This window comes from Physeter macrocephalus, chromosome 14, assembly GCF_002837175.3.
Source record: "Physeter macrocephalus isolate SW-GA chromosome 14, ASM283717v5, whole genome shotgun sequence".
NCBI classification, from domain to species: Eukaryota; Metazoa; Chordata; class Mammalia; order Artiodactyla; family Physeteridae; genus Physeter; species Physeter macrocephalus.
Genome location: NC_041227.1, coordinates 20159466 through 20177312, shown reverse-complemented (window position 1 = coordinate 20177312; position 17847 = coordinate 20159466). Strand labels below are relative to the sequence as shown.

The window sequence follows — 17847 nt, the reverse complement described above, 5'->3', positions numbered from 1 at the left end:
ATGCGGCAGGCATTGTGCTAAGCTCCTTACTTCTGGTGTGTCTTTGACCCTCCAAACAACTTGAGGAGGCAGATGAGATCCCCATTGTATAGACAGGGAGACCTGGACTTAGAGAGGTTACGTCCTTGATCAAGGTCACCCAGCCAGTGCGTGGCCAAGCTGGGGTGTAGACTCAGGCCATCTCAACACAATCACAGAACCTTGCTCAATTCCAGGCCCATGAGACCTCAAGCCTTTTGACATGCCACCCTATGCTCTAAATCCCTGAGACTGAGCCAGCCCAGGTGGGTCTTTGCCCCTGACAGCCTGTGCCACCTTGTCACCTGATCACATGCAGAGAACAGTTCCCCTGCCCAGCTGAGCGAGTGGGCAACTTACCTTTCCCCAAGCACTTGTCTCGGTTGGGTTTGGGAGAGTAGAGTGAACACAAGACTTTCCAGGGCCCGTCATGCTGGAACGAGGCTTTCTCCTGAGTCACAGGGCCTTGCCTCTGCCACTTTAAGAAAGAGAATTTGAGCCCAAGAGTGGGGGAAGTGTTTTGACAGGGCCTGGTCACAGGCTTGGGAAGTCTCCCATTTTCCGGTTGGGTCCTCTCTTCCATCTTGGTTGCAGGGGCTAGAGGAGCAGTAGGGGAAGCTGGGCACAGCTGGGCAGAGGATGCTTGTTTTGGTCCCAGATTGAACTGGACTATATCCTCTGAGTCTCCCAGAGGTCCCTGTGTCTTGGAGGGAGCTGGCTCTTCTGAGACACCTGGCCCGAGGCCAGAGGCACAATGCAGTGGGTTTACAAGGACGCTGAGGTAGGGCTCTTGGGGCTGGTGTTCTGAGTCTTGGGTGGGAACTTTATGATTAACCTTTCTCCTCAAGTCCCAAACACAGGGTTTCTCCCCCGAACTTGCTGGCTTCTCACACGTCCATTTTTCCAAAGAAGGCCCCCCATTGGTCCCTGAGAGAGGCAGTATCCTTTGAGAGAAAGGGATTTCCTTAGTTCCAGAGAGCTCCTCCTGTGCCCCAAAAGGATACCCACTGGATGCCTCCACCTCCTTACTGGGAGACCCTCCTCGGTTCTCTTGGGAAAAGTCCAGGAGAGCCACATAATCTCCTTCCAAGTCCTGGCTGGCCACTTCGTCCATCCTGAAGCCCACCTCCCCGGGCCCAGCTTGCTCCACTTTGATGAGTCCTGGATACTTGTCCCCATGTGTCCTGCCCTTGCCCTTGGCCAAACTGTGGGCAAGTAGCACCTGGCTGCCTGGGGACCTGGCCTGGTGCAGCTCTTGGGGGCTGCTCAAATCCAGTGCCTCTAATTGAAGGGATCTCCAGGCTGGGGAGAGGACGTTTACTGCTCGGGGTCTGTCATCCACAAACTCTGGGCTGGTTATTTTGGTCCAGGGCACAGAAGCAATCCCATCTTCTGAAGCTACCAGGCAGTTGTGTAGGGGACTGCCCTCAAAGTCACTGTTGATGGCCTCCAGCCAGGCTTGGGTGAAAAGTATAGGGTAGGATGACTCAGGAACAGGCTTCGTGTCCACTGTGTGGAGGTCCACAGAGAGGCACTTGATCATGATGCAGACAGACTGCTCCTCCCGGGGCTCAACTTGGAGGTAGAAGTCACCTTGGCGCAATAAGAGGGGATTGAGGGATGCCAGGTGGACCACAACCTCATCCCGCAGGCACAGCGGCCAGCCTTCATGCAGGAAGAGGTGGTGTGAGTAGGGGGTCTGCAAAGAGAAGGGGATGGCATCAGAGAATCTGGCCCTGAAAACCCCGCCCACGGGTTTGCTTCCTCCCCTCTCCCAGAAGGAACCCTGGACAGGTCGGGGACTCAGGTGAGGCAAGAAAGGTGCCTAGGACACAGCATCCAAGGAGGCCCCACTCTCAGCATCCTGCAAGTCACACAGCCCCAAGAGGGAGCGCCTCCTTAAATGTTGTGCCTCCCACGCCTCTTGCTCTCCCTAGCCCTGACCTTGAATACTTGCTAGCCTACTGGGCCAAAGGAGGAAAGCTCTGAGTGCCAGGCACCAGTTAGCAAGCACCTGTCCCACGAGGATCGTCCTGCTGGCTCCCTTCTCCTCTCCATCTATCAAAACTTCTCTCAACCCAGCTCAAGCTAAACCCTCCCCTTTAGGGCCAGGGAGACGTGGCTTCCAAAGTCTGTATCACTAATTTGTGCAAATGACTTAGCTTCTTTGAGTCTCAATTTCCCTATTTGCAAATAGGAATAATGATAGATAGTGGTATTATTGGGTTGGTATGAGGATTAAGTTAGATTATAAATACATTTATGTTTTTGTTTTTGTTTTTTTGCGGTACGCGGGCCTCTCACTGCTGTGGCCTCTCCCGTTGCAGAGCACAGGCTCCGGACGCGCAGGCTCAGCGGCCATGGCTCACGGGCCCAGCCGCTCTGCGGCACGTGGGATCTTCCCGGACCGGGGCACGAACCCGTGTCCCCTGCATCGGCAGGCGGACTCTCAACCACTGCGCCACCAGGGAAGCCCTACATTTATGTTTTTTTAAAAACCAACACAATGCATAACATATAATAAGTAGATGTTCAATAAATAGTATTTCCCTCTCCCTTTGACAATATTTACCTTTTGAAAAATTGTAGGATTTTCAATCTTTAAAAAAGGTTACTTACTGCCTTTATTGCATTCTCTAATTTGTAAAGTAGAGAGATTACAGAGTGAAGTAGAAACACTACTAAGTGAGAAGTTAGGAAATCTGACCCTGCCACGAACTTGCTGGATGGCCCTGAAAAATCATTCCGCTCTTCTGGGTCTGAAAGTCAGACCCAGAATATTTATGTTTGTTTATTATTTATTTATTTCCCATTAGCAGTTAACGATACGGCAGGTGAGGCTAAACAATAAAAAAAAAAAATTTTAAACAGAAGGTGCCAGCAATTCTCTAATAGGTAGACACAGCAAGTCATCCTGGGGCCTCTCTAGGGGGCTGTCAGGGCTGTGCAGACCCAGTGTTCCACAGTGACACCATGTAGCAACAACAGAAACAACAGCTCCACCAGACTGACAACAGGTCTTTCTCTACCTGACTTTTGGAAAAGAGTCTGATCTGATTCCTACAGATTGAATAAGTCCTGGATAATCTCATATAATTTGGATGTGTATATAGGAGACCTCCAGAGGGTGACACTAAACTTCCTGTTAATTAAGCAGGTGTTTCCTGGAATGATTAATTGGGGAAATAATGTGATCTGACCATACTTGTACCTACCACGTTGATAAACCAGTTCATTTCAGTTACACTGCAGATTCGGCTGTCTCCAAGAAGCTTCATATCCATAAACCCCACGAGTCTCTGTTACTCCAGCCTTTTCACATAGCCTTCTGCTGTTTACAACATCCTTTCCGTCACCTTCTCAGTGAACGAGACGAAACAGCCCAGAGGTATTTTGCAAATAGCAAAGCACCATAGAAATGACTGTTACGATCATCTTATTTGACTCTCAGTAACTCAGTGGTGCAGGCAGTTCAGGAAAGTTCCTCAACTTTACAGATGAGGAAACTGAGGCTAAAGAATTGCCTCAGAGTCACACAGCTGAAAAGTAGCAAAAGCAGGACTTGTGCCTAGACTTTCACATTTGGAGTCGGTTGTATTTGTCCTTAGTCCCTCTAGACCTCATTGATGGTGGCTGTCTTTCTGGGTGCTGGTGGTTACAAAGGCAGACTTTGAGGCTGGCACATTCTTATTTCAGAGGGAGAAAGGAGACAGTGGGAAAGTAACAGCCAGCAGCTACTGAGCAATTACTTCATGCCAGGCTCTGGGCTAAGCTGTGTGTGTCATCTCGGTGAGGTACATACATCCTGTGTTTTTAACATTCCCACTTCCTACGTAAGAAAACAGAAGCTCAGAGAGGTGACATAGATCCCCCAACTTCATAGTGATGGAGGCTGGATTTGAACCTGGGACACCTGACTCCTGAGGGCATACATTAATCCCATGCTACTACCCCCTGCTCTGAGGCGACACGAATTCACCTATAATTATGATTAAAATTAAAGATCATTGGAAATAAAGAAATCTAAATGTCGTGACCCTTGTCCCTGGAAGAAATGGGGAAAGAGACAGTGCAAGTGCAGTTTTAATGGCCAAATAAAGGAAGCAGGAAGTTGTACAGCTTGTCAGGGAGAAGAAATAAGGATGGGGAGGATATGGCTTAAATAATGTCAACATGGATATGTGGAAATTGGCTGCAATGTTTCAGTGAGACTCCTTCTCCTAAAAGAACAGCAAATGTGTATGGAGCTATTTCTGTGTGTCAGGCACTGTGCTAAGTAGCTTAAATGAATGATCTATTTCCTTCCAGTTCCAACCATCTCTAATTCTGGCTCCTAAGCCTGAACTTTTAGCTGCTACATTCAATTTCTTTCTATCACTGAAATGACGCACATGGTCCCTCTGCTTACTTGTCCTCCTGATGTGCCAGGTCCCCGACAGGCATGAGCAACTCGGGAAAGGCTAGTAGGACCTAAGATGCTGTTAGCGATTCTTGACACTGGGGCAGTAGGGGTGGGCACTGAATAACAGAAGAGTAGGGCAGAGCCAGCAACTCTGTGAAGGGTGTGGGTAAGTTCTAGCAGTGGGCATCTGAGGCTTTGGTCTCCAAAGGTCTCTCCCGACCCTTTCTTAAAACAGTCTCCACCCTCTGAGCTTAGAGGTAGGCATATGACTCAAGTCTGGCCAATCCTGGTATCCCATTCCTCTGGCTGCAATAATTGGTCCAAGCATGGACACAGGATCCAAGCCTGGCCAATCCTGGTACCCCATTCCTCTTGCCACAGTGATTGGTCCAAGCAGGGACACAGGACCTGAGCCTGGCCAATCAGGATCCTTCCTTGTGATTTTCTATCTGCAACTGATGGGGAGGAGTTCATTTTCCTCTCCAGAGTAGGATTTTGATCCTAGTGCTGCCCTGGGCTCCAGCCTTGAGAAACACCTAGCCTGTAAGAATGATTCTGGCAAGCAGTAGAAGCAGAGACAAGAGACAGAAAGAGTCCTCGAGGAGTTTGATCAGTGGAACATCTCGGGCCTTGGTCCGAATCACCCTGTCCTGGTCTGAGTAAGGATCTGTCATTTGCAGCCAGTGAGTCCTGCCTAAAACACGTTTCTTTCCCCTTTGCCTCAGGAGAGGCCTCCCTGAGATCTGGGTTGAAGGAGTCTCCAGGGAAGAAAGTGAGAGTCCTGATGCCACGAGGGCTCCAGGGAAGGTCAGGGACATTCTCTACTATCTCCATTGAAGCTGCACCACTTCAGCCAAGACAGCCAGATGATGCCCACAGTGCCAGTTCCTGGGGGGGCCAGAGAACCCACAAGGCTGGCCTCCCTCCCTGTTAGTCAAAGTGCAAACGTGGTTGACTCCTAGATGTCAGAGGGTAAAGGGCCAAGTGACCTTCCTGCCCATTCGTGGGGCTGAAGTCTTTTTTGGAGCAAGCGATGATACCTGAAAGCCATCGCACGTCCCCAGTTCCTGCTCTTCAACAACACACTCACCAGCCCACCTCCTTCTCTGCTCACCTCCAGCCCCTGGCCTTCTGGGAGAGCTTGTCCCCCGGTCCCACATCCCTTCTGACTTACACAGGCTGCTTCGCGCACTTGTTCACACAGGCGCTTGGCAGGGATCAGGAAATCCAGGAGAAAGTTCAGTCCATCGCCCCGGAAGTCAGAATCTAGGAGACGGAACACCTGACCAAGGATGGTGGGTGCTGTGGCCTCAAAAGGGGGATAGAGGCCCGCCAGGGCATGCTGGATGGCTGCATCCAAGGATGGGGGGTCCTGTGGGGAACAGGAGGAGAGGATGAAAAGTGATAGTAGCAATAATAATAAGGGTAGGGGCCACTTCCCCTGACCCTCCTGGCCTCAGATAACTAAGGGTCCTGCTAACTCTGAACTCCTCTGCTACACCCTCCCACTCACACACCCCCTTCAGCCACATTGGCCTTCTTTCCTGTTCCTCAAACATACCAGGCACAATCCCATCTCAGGGCCTTTGCACTGGCTGTTCCCTCTGCCTAGAATACTCCTCCTTAAGACATCCTCATTCCCTCACCTCCTGCAGATTTTTGCTCAAATGTCATCTGCTGATCCAAGGTGGAGTAGAGGAACAGGGGAAGGCATCCAGGTCAGGGCCAGAGGGAAAGGAGAGGTCAACATCCCCAAATCTCGCCACCTGGCTGACCTGCAGACCTGCAGACCTGCAGTTTGAAGCTGAGCCACCAGCGAAGCCCAGCCTAGATGAGACAAGCCCCAGTCCACATGCAGATGCCTGACTGATAATGAGTGATCGCTGCTTTATACCACTCAGTTGGGGTGGTTTGTTACACAGCAGTAACTAACGGATACAAGTTGATATGATTGATGTGAGCTCCATCTTCATCTATCCAGGATGCCTCCTCTAGATGTTTATGGGGCACAGACCATCAATACATAAATCTAACTCAATACTCTCCTAAGCCTACTCCTCCCCCCACATCCCTACCTTAGTGATTGCCTCCCCATCCAGTCAGACTCCTAAACCAGAAATCTGCTCATCATCCCGCCCTTTCCTCCTGCCTCCCCTGCCCACAGACAACCCTCAGCCACATCCTATACAGTCTTCTCGCCTCCATCAGCTCACCAACCCACTCTCTCTGCTCTGTTCGCCTGCCCCGCCCAGATCCAGGCCCCCATCACCTCTTCCACTGAATCACCTCCTCACTGGTTTCCCATCTCTAGTCTCCCTCCTCTCCAGCATTTCTCCACCAGGACCCCAGGGTGATCTTTCTCAAATGCAGATCTGGCCTTGTCAGTCTCCTGCTCAAAGGTTCGCCACTGCCTTCAGAAAGCACCTGGCCTCACCTCCAGCCTCATTGCTCTCCCTAGGCTTCTGCCACTATGACACACACGTTCCCTCCCTGGCCTCCAGGACTTTGCACATGCTGTTCCTCCTCCAGGGATGCCTTCTACTTCCATTCCCACCAGGCTAACACCTCGTTCTGCAAGATCCAGGTCAGCCCTCGTCTCTTCTAGGAGACTTTCTCTGATCTCCCACTCCCACCCTAGCTGGGTCAGGTGTCCCCATTTCTGGGCTCCCATGGCAAATCCCACGCTGATTTTTGTCTCCCTCAGTGGACCCCCGGCTCCCTTAGGACAGGAGTGGTAAGCAGAATAATGCTCCCCACAGCCCAATGCCCACATCCTAATCTCTGGAACCTTACGTGGCAAAGAGGAATTAAGGTTGCAGATGGAATAAAAATTGCTAGTCAGCTGGCCTTAAAGTAGGGAGATCATTCTGGATTATCCAAGTGAGTCCAATCCAATCACAAGGGTCCTCAAAAGTAGAAGAGAATGCAGAAGGGGCGAGAGTCAGTAGGAAAGGTGACTGTGGAGGAAGCATCAGAGAGAGGCAATGCTGCTGGCTTTGAAAACGGAGGTAAAGCCAAGGAATGTGGGCGACTCCTGGAAGCTGGGAAAGGCAAACAGATTCTCACGAGAGCCTCCAGAAAAGAATGCAGCCCATCAACACCTTGATTTGAGCCCAGCGAGGCCCACGTTGGACAGCTGATCTATAGAGCTGCAAGATGACACATTTATGCTGCTGTAAGCTACTAAATTTGTGGTCATGAATTTCAGCAGCAATGGAAACTAACACAGCCGGCACTGACTCCTATTCTTCTAGGGTCTTCTGTGCCTGGCACAATATAGGTGCTGTAAATGTGGAGGGATAAATAGTGTCCCTCTCTGAATCACACCTTTTCCATCCGTAAAATAGGCAAGTGGGACAAGGCCAGAGGGTCCCAACCAGGTATGGTACTAGGATCCAAGGGTTGTGATTTTCGACTCTTAAAAAAGTCTGATGGAAGCCATTCTGGTTGCCCCAGACTGGCTGCAAGTTCTGAGTCTATCTATCGCTGAAGGATGTAAAGGAAGATGAGAATAAACAAGAATCCAGCATAAAGGGAGCTTATTTAGAACAGAAAAATCACTTTTATAAATGAGGCCCCTGGAGACAGGGAAATAAAATAAAGACTTTGAGGGAGAGGAAGAGAGCATGTCTCCATCCCAGAAAGACTCTAATGCCAGGAGGCTGTAAAATAGGAGACGCTAGCCCAGGGCGTTTAGACAAATGTTGGTGTCACTGCTGTGTCCCCAGCACCCACACAGAGCTGAGCACAAGGTAGGCCCTCTGTCACTATCTATAGAATGAATATATGAATGAAGGAATGAACAAATGTCTACAGCCCCCATTCTGAAGGAAAGAGGGTCCTGGCACTGTCATTGGTAAGCCCAGAGGGGACACACACACACACACACTAGTGTACAAGCCCAGGAGGGGCTACTTTCACATTGAAGTCAGGGTGCAGGTTCAATTTGGCAGAACAGGGAAAGGCTCATGTGGCCTTGTGACCTCTTCCAATGCCTCACCTCCCTCCAAGCAAGGCCAAACCCCAAGCATGCCCAATACCACCTCCCCTCCCCGACCATGTAATACTGAGGACAGCAGTGAGGACAGAAAGTTGGGGGACCCTATCTGACATCTCTGACATCCATGAATACACAGACATACTAAGTCAGTTAGGCCAATACCCCTCCCCTGCCACATCCCTCCCCTCTCCTAGCTTCTACTTCACTGTGCTGCCTTGAGTAAGCGCTTTCCCTCTCTGGGCCTCTTTCCTTGTGTGCACGTGGAGTTGGGCTAGCTGTATTTTGTTTTGTTTTTGGAAATTTAATCATTCACTGTCACCTTCATGAATGTTAGCATAGCTGAATACCTTTTGTACTATTATCACTTACTGTTTTTCCCCAAATCCACTTACTTTAAAAAATGTACATAATTGCATTTTAAATGGAGACTCTATGTCACCACACTGGTTATGAGAATGTGGCCAGACTGCCCGAGTTCAAATTCTGGCTCTGCCACTTACTGGTCATGTGACCTGGCAAGTTACTTGCTCCTCTCTGCTTCAGTTTCCTTATCTTTAAACCTGGAGATTGGGACTTCCCTGGTGGTCCAGCGGTTAAGACTCCACACTCCCAATGCAGGGGGCCCAGGTTTGATCCCTGGTCAGGGAACTAGATCCTGCACACTGAAACTAAGACCCGGCGCAGCCAAATAAATAAATAAAACAAACAAAGAAAAACATGGAGACTGTCACTGTACCTGTCTTAAAGAGTTGAGTGAGGTTGGGTGAGAGAATACATGTAGATTCTCTGCACAGGACTAGCACTTAGTAGGTGCTCTTTAAACAACAGCCATCACTTCTATTTTTGAAGTCAGATTATAGTTACTATTATATGGATATCACTACTTTAAATGGAAAAATCAGTATCAATTGGCATAAATAGAATGTAACTCCAAAAATAAATCAATGATGCATTGGGTGGTTTTTATATTATTTTATTTAAATATATATATTAATATTTTAAAATTTTATTTAAAAATATATTTTTATATTTATTCATAAGTATATTTATATGTATGATTATAATAGCTATGTATATATCTTATGTAAGTATATATTTATATAAATAATTTACTATAGAACTATAAAATAATTACACATTTATTATATAAAATCTATTTTTACCATTCAATTTCTAGACAAACTATTTTTAAAAGAAAAAGTAATGGATAAATAACAAGGTCCTACTGTATAGCACAGAGAACTATATTCAATATCCTATGGTAAACCATAATGGAAAAGAGTATCAAAAGATGTGTACATATGTATAACTGAACCACTCTGCTGTACAGCAGAAATTAACACAACACTGTAAATCAACTATACTTCAGTAAAAAAATATTGACAAGAAAAAGTAAACAATGAAAAGAAATACTGCCATTAAATTCTAGGGACATCTGGTGATCTCCTGAAAGTGAGGACATCTCTCTTTCTTCCAAAAGGAGATTGCCACACCCTAGAAAGGTGTTAAAGACATCTTTTCACCAGAGGGAGACTTTCTCCCTGGGTCCTCAGAAGATCAGAGGAGAGTTCAAAAGAGACCGATTCTTTGTTACTTAGTTTTGGTCTGTGACCACCTGTGTCTCAACTTTGGTCTGTATTCCAACTTCTGGAAAACAGTGACCTGCCTCAGTTTCCCCATCTGTAAGTGGGGATTCTAGTTCCCATCCTGCCTTGCTCAGATGACTGTTCTGGAGATAGAAGGGGATAACAGATACAGGAGTCTTAAGAAAAGTAAAGTTGTTGCTGCTGTTGTTTTTGCTGTTGTTATTTATTTTTACTCATCCTGTCGGACAAAGCTCAAGTCTCAGCCTCTGTTTGAAGACATCTTTCCCCTCCTGGTCCCGTCCTGAATCCACAAGGGTCACCCCCATAATAATGACAGTTTCTAGGTGCCTGCTATTCACCAGGCCCTCTACTCACATTCTCTTTCTTGGCCACACAACCATCCTAGGGGCAAAGTAGGAACATCTCATTCTGCAGATAAAGAAAGTAAACTAAGACTCTTTATTTGGCCCAAGATCACAGAGAAGGGGAGAAAGACAGAGCCAGGATCCAATGCAGGTCTGGACAGGTCAAGTCTACCCTCTGCCTCTGTCCCTAGGTGTCTGTCTGCCTTGGGGCCACCACCAGCCACCAGCCTTGGAGGCGGGCTTCCCAGCTGTCTATCCTGCACTGTTTCAAGTGGGGCCCAATAATGATGTTTACTTCTCATAGACAAAGGCTTGCAGCCTGGAACGCCTTGGCTTTCGCACACTGGCTCAGCTGGCCGCACACTGTAACCATATAAGGGGCAGCCAGTAAAAAGGAAGAATGTTCCAAGTCAACGGGACTCCGAGCTCTTGGCCAGAGCATTACCTGCTACAGGCCTGAGCCCCAGGGGCTCATAAGCTGTCCAAGTATTGGGGGAAGCACACGCTGATGAGGCCCAGGTGGCTGCAGGGAGGAAAGCTGGCTACTCTCCACTCAAAATCAAACGGGCAGCCCAGCCTGGGACCACAGGAACCCAAACACCATCGGCCAGACGTGGGCCCCTCAAAATGACTTCCGTGAAACTTAATCGACATGTTTCCATTCCTCCCCCATGAGTGCAGCCCAGCCCGGCCTTTAACTGTTCCTTGACAGGAGCTGAGGCAGGAGATGGTGTGAAGCTGAGAAAGAAGAGGGTGTCATAGGCCAGAGCCAGTCTGAAGCCCTTCAGCCCCCTCCCCTGCGACTCAGGGCCAGAGATGGAGCCCACCAAGGGGGCTGGCGCCTGTATGATGCTCACAGACCTTCTGGACTGACCCAAGGAAACTTGTATGGTGCCAAAGGACACAGAAGAGTGTCTGTTCCCAGCAGTCCTGTCTGGGCAGGGGAGGAGTGGGAGTACAGGTGTTTGTAAATTTCTGATCAATGTCTTTGCAATGAGCCTCTATTATTATTGTGATCTTAAGTCTTATCAAGTAAAATAAACAAGTATAAAGTGCATAGGTTGATGCATTTTTACCTCTGTATGTACCCTTGGAACCACTACCCAGATGGACAGACAAGATTTCCGCCACCCCAGAGAGAAACCCCCTCGCAGGCCAAGCCCCCAGTCCAGCAGTAACTTCTCTTCTGACCATTGGAATTTTTTAAAAAATTCCCAGGCAGTGTGATCTCCACTGTGTAAAAATGTGTGTAAGCCGAGAGGCCATGAAATAAAGTGTTAACTGCAGTTACCCCTGAGGGCTGTGAGGGACAGGGGCCTTGTAAGTCACAGTTTTAATTTTCCTCATAGTTGCTGGATTTTCCAAACATTCTGTTACCAGACTGTAGAGCTCTTATAATTGGGGGTAGGGATATAAAAGTGTGATTGTGTGTGTGTGTTTTTAAGTCTGGTTCCCTTTTTAAATGGTCTCACCAGATGTTGTTAGTTGGGCCTTCTGAGAGGTGGGCTGAACTCTTCTTAAAGGTCCAGATTTATCCATTTACTCCAACAGGCAAAGATATTAGCATCACTTAGCATCGACACCTCCTAGCTTGGGAAGAGAGAGAACGGAGGAAAGCTGAGGTAGGCAGTGTCTTAGGGCTACTACCTTCAACCCCTGCTCTCCTCCGTGGCAGAAATGCCTAGGGAAGGTGAGATTCCACCCTTGACTCACTGGGTTATCTTAGCCTCAGTTTCCCCATCTGTAAAATGGGACCATTGGGCTTATCTATCTCTAAGGGCCCTTCCAAGCGGGGCCTTTCTAGAATTCAAGGTACAATCAGGTTCAGGAAGGTTTGGAGCTGGGATGGTTCCCAAATGGGATCAGTTAACCCACAGTTGGTGAGAAAGTTTACAAAGGTCTGTCTCATCCATCTCCCTACTCAGGTCCAAGGAGGGTCTAAACCAGCAGCCACAAATACAAATGCCTACGGGGGCCTGAGAATTGACATGGAAGATGGAATTGGTCCAAGTGTGAGAAAATAACCCCTCTAGCCCCTTGGTAAGTGGCCCCTGACAGTCGGCCTCAGTGTCAGGGAAACAATAGGGAGTGGTCGGGCCTGGGGCACACACCGCATCTCATCAGCTCCAGCCAAGAGTTGCCTTTGCCCAGCATTGCCAGGTCTATTGAAATTTTAGTAAAACCTCCCAAAATTTTAAAGGTTGGCCAAACCAAACGCATCTGTGAGCCAGATGCAGCCCAGTGGGTATCAAGCTGCGACCACCAGGCTCAACTACCGGGGGCCCTCCTCTTGAACTTCTCCAGGCTGGAGAGTCTAAACCCAGCGTTCTGTTGCTCTGGCTGCCAGGAAGTTATTGCTCACATCCAACTGAAGCTTCTCCTGCTTTAAATCCTTTTTTGTGTGGGTGGAAGTATGAGTGAGAATTGGCTCCTTAAAAAAACCTTTCAGAAACTGGAAAAACAACCCAGATGCAGTGAACTGAGAAGCAAGTGGGCGTTAGAAGACCCACATTCAAGTCCAGCTTGGTTATGTATCATCTGTGTGACCTTGAGCAAGTCAGTTCACCTCTCTGGGCCTTAGTTTTGTGTTTGTTCCTTTCCCTCTTAGCCCTTTTGCCTCTGCCCTGGGGTTGACCATCCCCCACCTAAACCACATAAGGATAATAACAATTTTACTAGAGCTTCTTCTTACTGAGCAAGGCTTCTGCGGCATGCCTTATCCTAAGAACTTTTTGTACATTCTTTTATTTCATCTTCCCAACAACTCTATGGGATGGGTATATTTATTCCCATTTTACAGATTAAGAAACTGAGCCCAAGTAAATGATAGAGCTGGGGTATGAACCTGCCCACATAACTCCCAGTTCCTCTGCCTCTTCCCCAGGGTCCCTGCCACCAGGCCAGGCTCCCCTTTGGCCACGACAATAGCCTTTCTAACACACAGATCCAACTGTGACCCTCTACTGCTCAACGATCTTGAGTGGCTCCCCATTGCCTAAGCAACTCAGCCTGGCATTAGTGGCCCATCAATCTACACCCAGCATACCCTTCCTATGTCTAATACACACAACCCTGTAGCTCGGGGCTTCCCAAAGACCCGTGCGTCGCATTCATGAGTTTTTCTTGCTGTTCACCTAACCTAATTTATTGTTTCCTTAATGTTAATTATTTACTTCATGTTAGTCTTTTTGTCACTTCATTTTCAACTTAAATTTATTTGTATTTATTATCATGTGATTGTGTTGTTTAAATCACTTCCTAACACCCATTAAGATGAAAAGCTATATAAAAAATGTTCATCTAAGTGCCATCAAAAGTCTCCCCTCCTAGGACCCATGGTGGGTTCCTCACTTTGGGAAGCACTGCTTGAACTCCCACTCACCCCTCTCCAGACTGCGTGAGCTCTTTCCCACCCTTCAGAGCCCTGCTCGACCCGCATCTCTTCTTCATGATACATGTGCTTCTAGGCAAAGGGATGGACTCCCACGACCCACCATACAGCACAGAATTCTCCGTGAATGGTCTGCCTTCACCAGGGACTGCAAGGCCCCCAGGCAGGGAGCAGGGCTGACTCATCTCCAGGCCCTGAGCCTTACACAGGGCCTGGCACACAGTAGGCACTTTGGGGGACCACCATGAGGTAAGTACTTTGGCAATGTTGAATGAACTGAATTGGACTCAATCAGTTTTTCTCAAAGCGTGCGATGGGATCACAGGTGGCCCACAAGACGATGTGGGGAGGACACGAACTTGATGTGAAATCCCAGTAAGAAAGTTACTTCAATTCTCTCCCAGTCCTCTTGATGACACCAAAGAGAAAGTTCAGTGCCAGTATATCTTGAACACCTCTCAGACACTTAGTTATTACTCCTTTTAAGAAAAAGAAAATCATCCTCAGGCTTAGTTAGAATCAGCCATAGCCAACTTGATCGAGCCAGAATTTTCTAACATATATTTGTCTTCATTGTATGTATTTTTACAGTTACTTTCTATTTATGACAATGAATACTGATTTTTCATGGTCATGATATAAAATTTCCTATTTAAATAAATTTTTCAGTTTATAAAGTAAGTTGATTTAAAGAAAAATATTAAGGAAATAATAAGTAGTAAATTTTATAATTTTTTTATAATACCTTATCCAGTAAGTGGATATGCAAAATTTGTTAAGACGATACTGAAATTTCAGAAATGTGGGATGGGATAAACCCTACATCCCTGTCATAAGATGCTCTGACCTTGGGCTGCCCCAGAACACTAAATAGCCATTAATCAAATTGCCCCACAAACATTACAACTGTGATGGGTACCATGAAGGAGAGATATACAGCATGCTAGAGTGAAAGTCAGGGGAATCGGGAAAGGCTTTCCTGAGGAGGTGACATTTGGGTGGAGATTCACAGGATGAATAGGAATTCATTAGGGGAAGGTGTTCCACTTAGCAGGAACAGGATGTGCAAAGGCCCTGTGGCAGGAGGGAGCACGAAACACAAGAGGCTCTGAACCAAAGTCAGAGTGGCTGGAGCATAGAGGTGATGCCAGAGATATGGGCAGGTGACAACCTTTAATATTTAAACTTGTCCCTCACTCCCATTCAGAAGAGAGTTGTTCACCCTTTGAGAGGAGCCACCCAGTGCCTGACCCTTGATCTGAGGGGTCTGGGGTTCAGCGAGGAATTTCTGGATTCGAAATGTAATAATTGGGTTAAGTATGAAGCCAGGCAAAGTTTGGCAAACACCACTTGGTGCAGGTGGCTCTGGGGTGGCCATGACAGCCGAGTCAGGTTCAGAATTCAGGCTGTCCTAACTGCCACTTCCTGGTAGAGTGACCTTGGGCAGCCAGTTAAGTTCCCAGAGCCTTGGGTCTCCATCTGTGGGGTGGAGACACCAGCAGGTTTACTGTTAGAGTAGGCGTGAGTTACTGATCTCCCGCATGTAAATTGCCCAGCTCAGAGCCTTGCCTGTGGTGAGAGGTGAATAACCATTAGCTTATGATGATTACTGCCAAACAGCTCCAAGAGTGACGTGTGTGTACACCTGCCCTGCGGTACATGCATTTAGGAGCCTGGTTTTGCAGTATGTAGTATGTATGCAGGTGTATGCTCATATTCCAGTAATCTGGGAGAGCAGGTGGACACGGCTCGTGTGTGAGAGGGCACGTGTATTCAGCCGTGTGAGTCAGTGGGAGCATGTTTGGATGCTCTCTGTGTGTATGTGTGAACATGTCTGTAGAGAATTCTGCGTGTGCACAAATTCAACCGGCACAAATTCAACCTCGTCGATTACAGTCAAGGGGCTAAAGCCATGACCTGTCCCCACAGCCCTTTTCCAAATCCCTACTGCTCCTGTGAACCGGCCTGGGGCTCCTCGGCCTGGCTGGAGCTGGGCTGAGATTCCCTGCTAACAGGCTTCTCTTTCATTTTCTGTTACCAGATAGTGACACAAACACAAACACACAACACCACAACCTTCTTGAGGTGCCAGCCCAGGAAGACATGGTGTGGGGTATTGCCCTCTGTCCTCCCCCTCCCCTAGGCCTACCTCCCCACCCAGTTCCCGTGGGAGCACCTCATGTCGGCCCAATGTGCAGATCTGACACTGCTGCCCTGAGTCTAAAGGAGCAACACCACCCCAAGTTTTGGTGAACAATTCCCTCCTCTCTACTCTGTACCCTAACCCTCCTTGCCCTGTGCTGCCTGACTGGGCTGAGAGGGGACTTTAACCCCCATCCCCATCCAAACTCGTGTGGCAACAGTGGGCATATCAGCCCCAAGTCTGAAATGCAACACCACCCCAAGTTTGTCCAAGGTCCAGAGGTAGGTTTCCAGCTCTGATCTGTGCTATGGGATGGGGCAGTATCAAAGTTTACCAGACATCCAATCTTATTCCATCCACCTCACACATGGACAGATGGTGAGGACATCGTTGCCAGAGATGGATTCCTGCACCCTCCACCCTTTCCCAGCTGGTGGAGGCAGTGAAGCACAGACCCCTAGCCAGGAATTGAGGGTTGTCTCAGTGTCAAAGGTAGGGGGTCTGCCCTGGACACCCCCTCGAGGGCTGTGCCCCATCAAAAGGGGACAGAGCAAGGTGGTCCAGGCCTTGGCAGGCGTTACCATGGTGACGGGGTACAAGCGGTGGCGGCGGCGGCGGCTGCTCCTCTCCTGGGCGACGGCTCACTGGGTCCGGTCCGCGCGTCGGTCTGTCCGGTGCAGCCCCCGGCCCCCCGCCTAGCCCTGGAGCGGGCGGAGCGGGCTGGCCCTGGGCGCCGACCCCTGCCTCATCTCCAAAGGGAGCTGGGGTGACGGCGAGAGAGACAGAGAGAAGGGGTGCGGGAGAGACGCGCGGAGACCGAGACTGCAGACAGGGAGAGACTGGAAGAGCCGCGGGCGGCGCCGGCCGGGCCATCACCGAGGGCGGCCGCAGGGGCGGGGCGGGCGGCGCGGGGGCTGCTCCCCGCGTGGGACCCGGCGGCAGCCAATGGCCGCCCCTCGGAGCCGGCGCCTTTCCCCCACCCCGCCCGCCGCGGCGTGTGATGAGAACCAGACGCCCCCCTCCCGGCCCAGGGCCGCGCGGCTGCCAAGGGGAACTCGAGCCGACGCTGCTCCTCTCTCCTTCTCCGCGCTCCCGCCTCCCTTGTCTCGCAGCCCGCCCATCCCCGGGAAGCGCCCATTTTGCAGAGCGAGGCTCCAGCGCAGTCCAGACACTGGGTGAAGCGGGTACTGACTTCGGATTCAGAACAGGGGTCGAATCTGTTCCTCATGCACTTGCCTGTTGGGGCATTCCAGCAAGTCACGAACTCTCATTAGTCTCAGTTTCCTCATCTGTAAGATGGGGATGCTGATGGTGATGGTGATGATGGTGATGATAGTACCTGACTCTTAGATTTGGTGGCGAGGAGTAAGCATATGTCCCAACGCCCTTCCCCTGTGAAGCCCACCTACACCCCACCATGACCACCCAACTCGCGGCTTAGAGATGATGGCGGCTGTTTGTGAGTTCTGGTCTTGTTTCTTTCAAATAGTGACTGGCTGTGTGACTGTGGCCAAGCCATTGTTCCCTGCTAGGCCTCAGCTTTGGAGGGAGACTGGGAAACTAGACGATAACTAAAGTTATTTCTGGTTGGATGACTCTCGGATTCACCCATTACTTTATCAAACATTGTACCAAGCACTGAGCCAGGGCAAGACAGGGCCCCTGCCCTCAGGTAATGTACAACCTAGTGGGGAAGATTGGCAAGAAACAGAAAAACAGAGAAAAGTAATACCTGAGTGTGGGAACTGCTAATAAGGAAACAGACAAATGTTAGCCTTGGGCACAGTAGGGGGATCAGCTTAGAGCTGGTGATCTAGGAAGGAGTAGAGAAGCCTAGATCTAAAGGGGGAAGGAATTAGGTGAAGAGTGGGGGATGGGGTGGGGGGGGAGAATCAGAGTTCCAGGCAAAAAAAAAAAAAAGCACGTACAAAGGCCCTGAGGT

At 49.2% G+C, this 17847-nt stretch overlaps 1 protein-coding gene across 1 annotated transcript; it reads right to left on the bottom strand.

Moving 5' to 3' along the window:
* Positions 1-319: 319 nt before the first annotated feature.
* KIAA1755 (KIAA1755 ortholog) lies at positions 320-16778 on the bottom strand. Its single transcript, XM_028499874.1, has 5 exons — positions 16487-16778; positions 15912-15982; positions 15728-15793; positions 5595-5792; positions 320-1717 (listed from the first exon to the last, which is right to left on the bottom strand). Exons 1-5 carry the CDS (start codon positions 16776-16778, stop codon positions 320-322), a joined length of 2025 nt encoding a protein of 674 aa, XP_028355675.1.
* Positions 16779-17847: the final 1069 nt, after the last annotated feature.

Coding starts and splice junctions, on each gene's coding strand:
- KIAA1755 (XM_028499874.1), bottom strand. CDS start 16,778: ATGGCCCGGCCGGCGCCGCCCGCGGCTCTTCCAGTCTCTCCCTGTCTG. Junction 15,983..16,486: donor GCTTGTACCCCGTCACCATG/GTAACGCCTGCC, acceptor TTGCTCCTTTAG/ACTCAGGGCAGCAGTGTCAG. Junction 5,793..15,727: donor GCCAGGCCGAGGAGCCCCAG/GCCGGTTCACAG, acceptor TGTTCCCCACAG/GACCCCCCATCCTTGGATGC.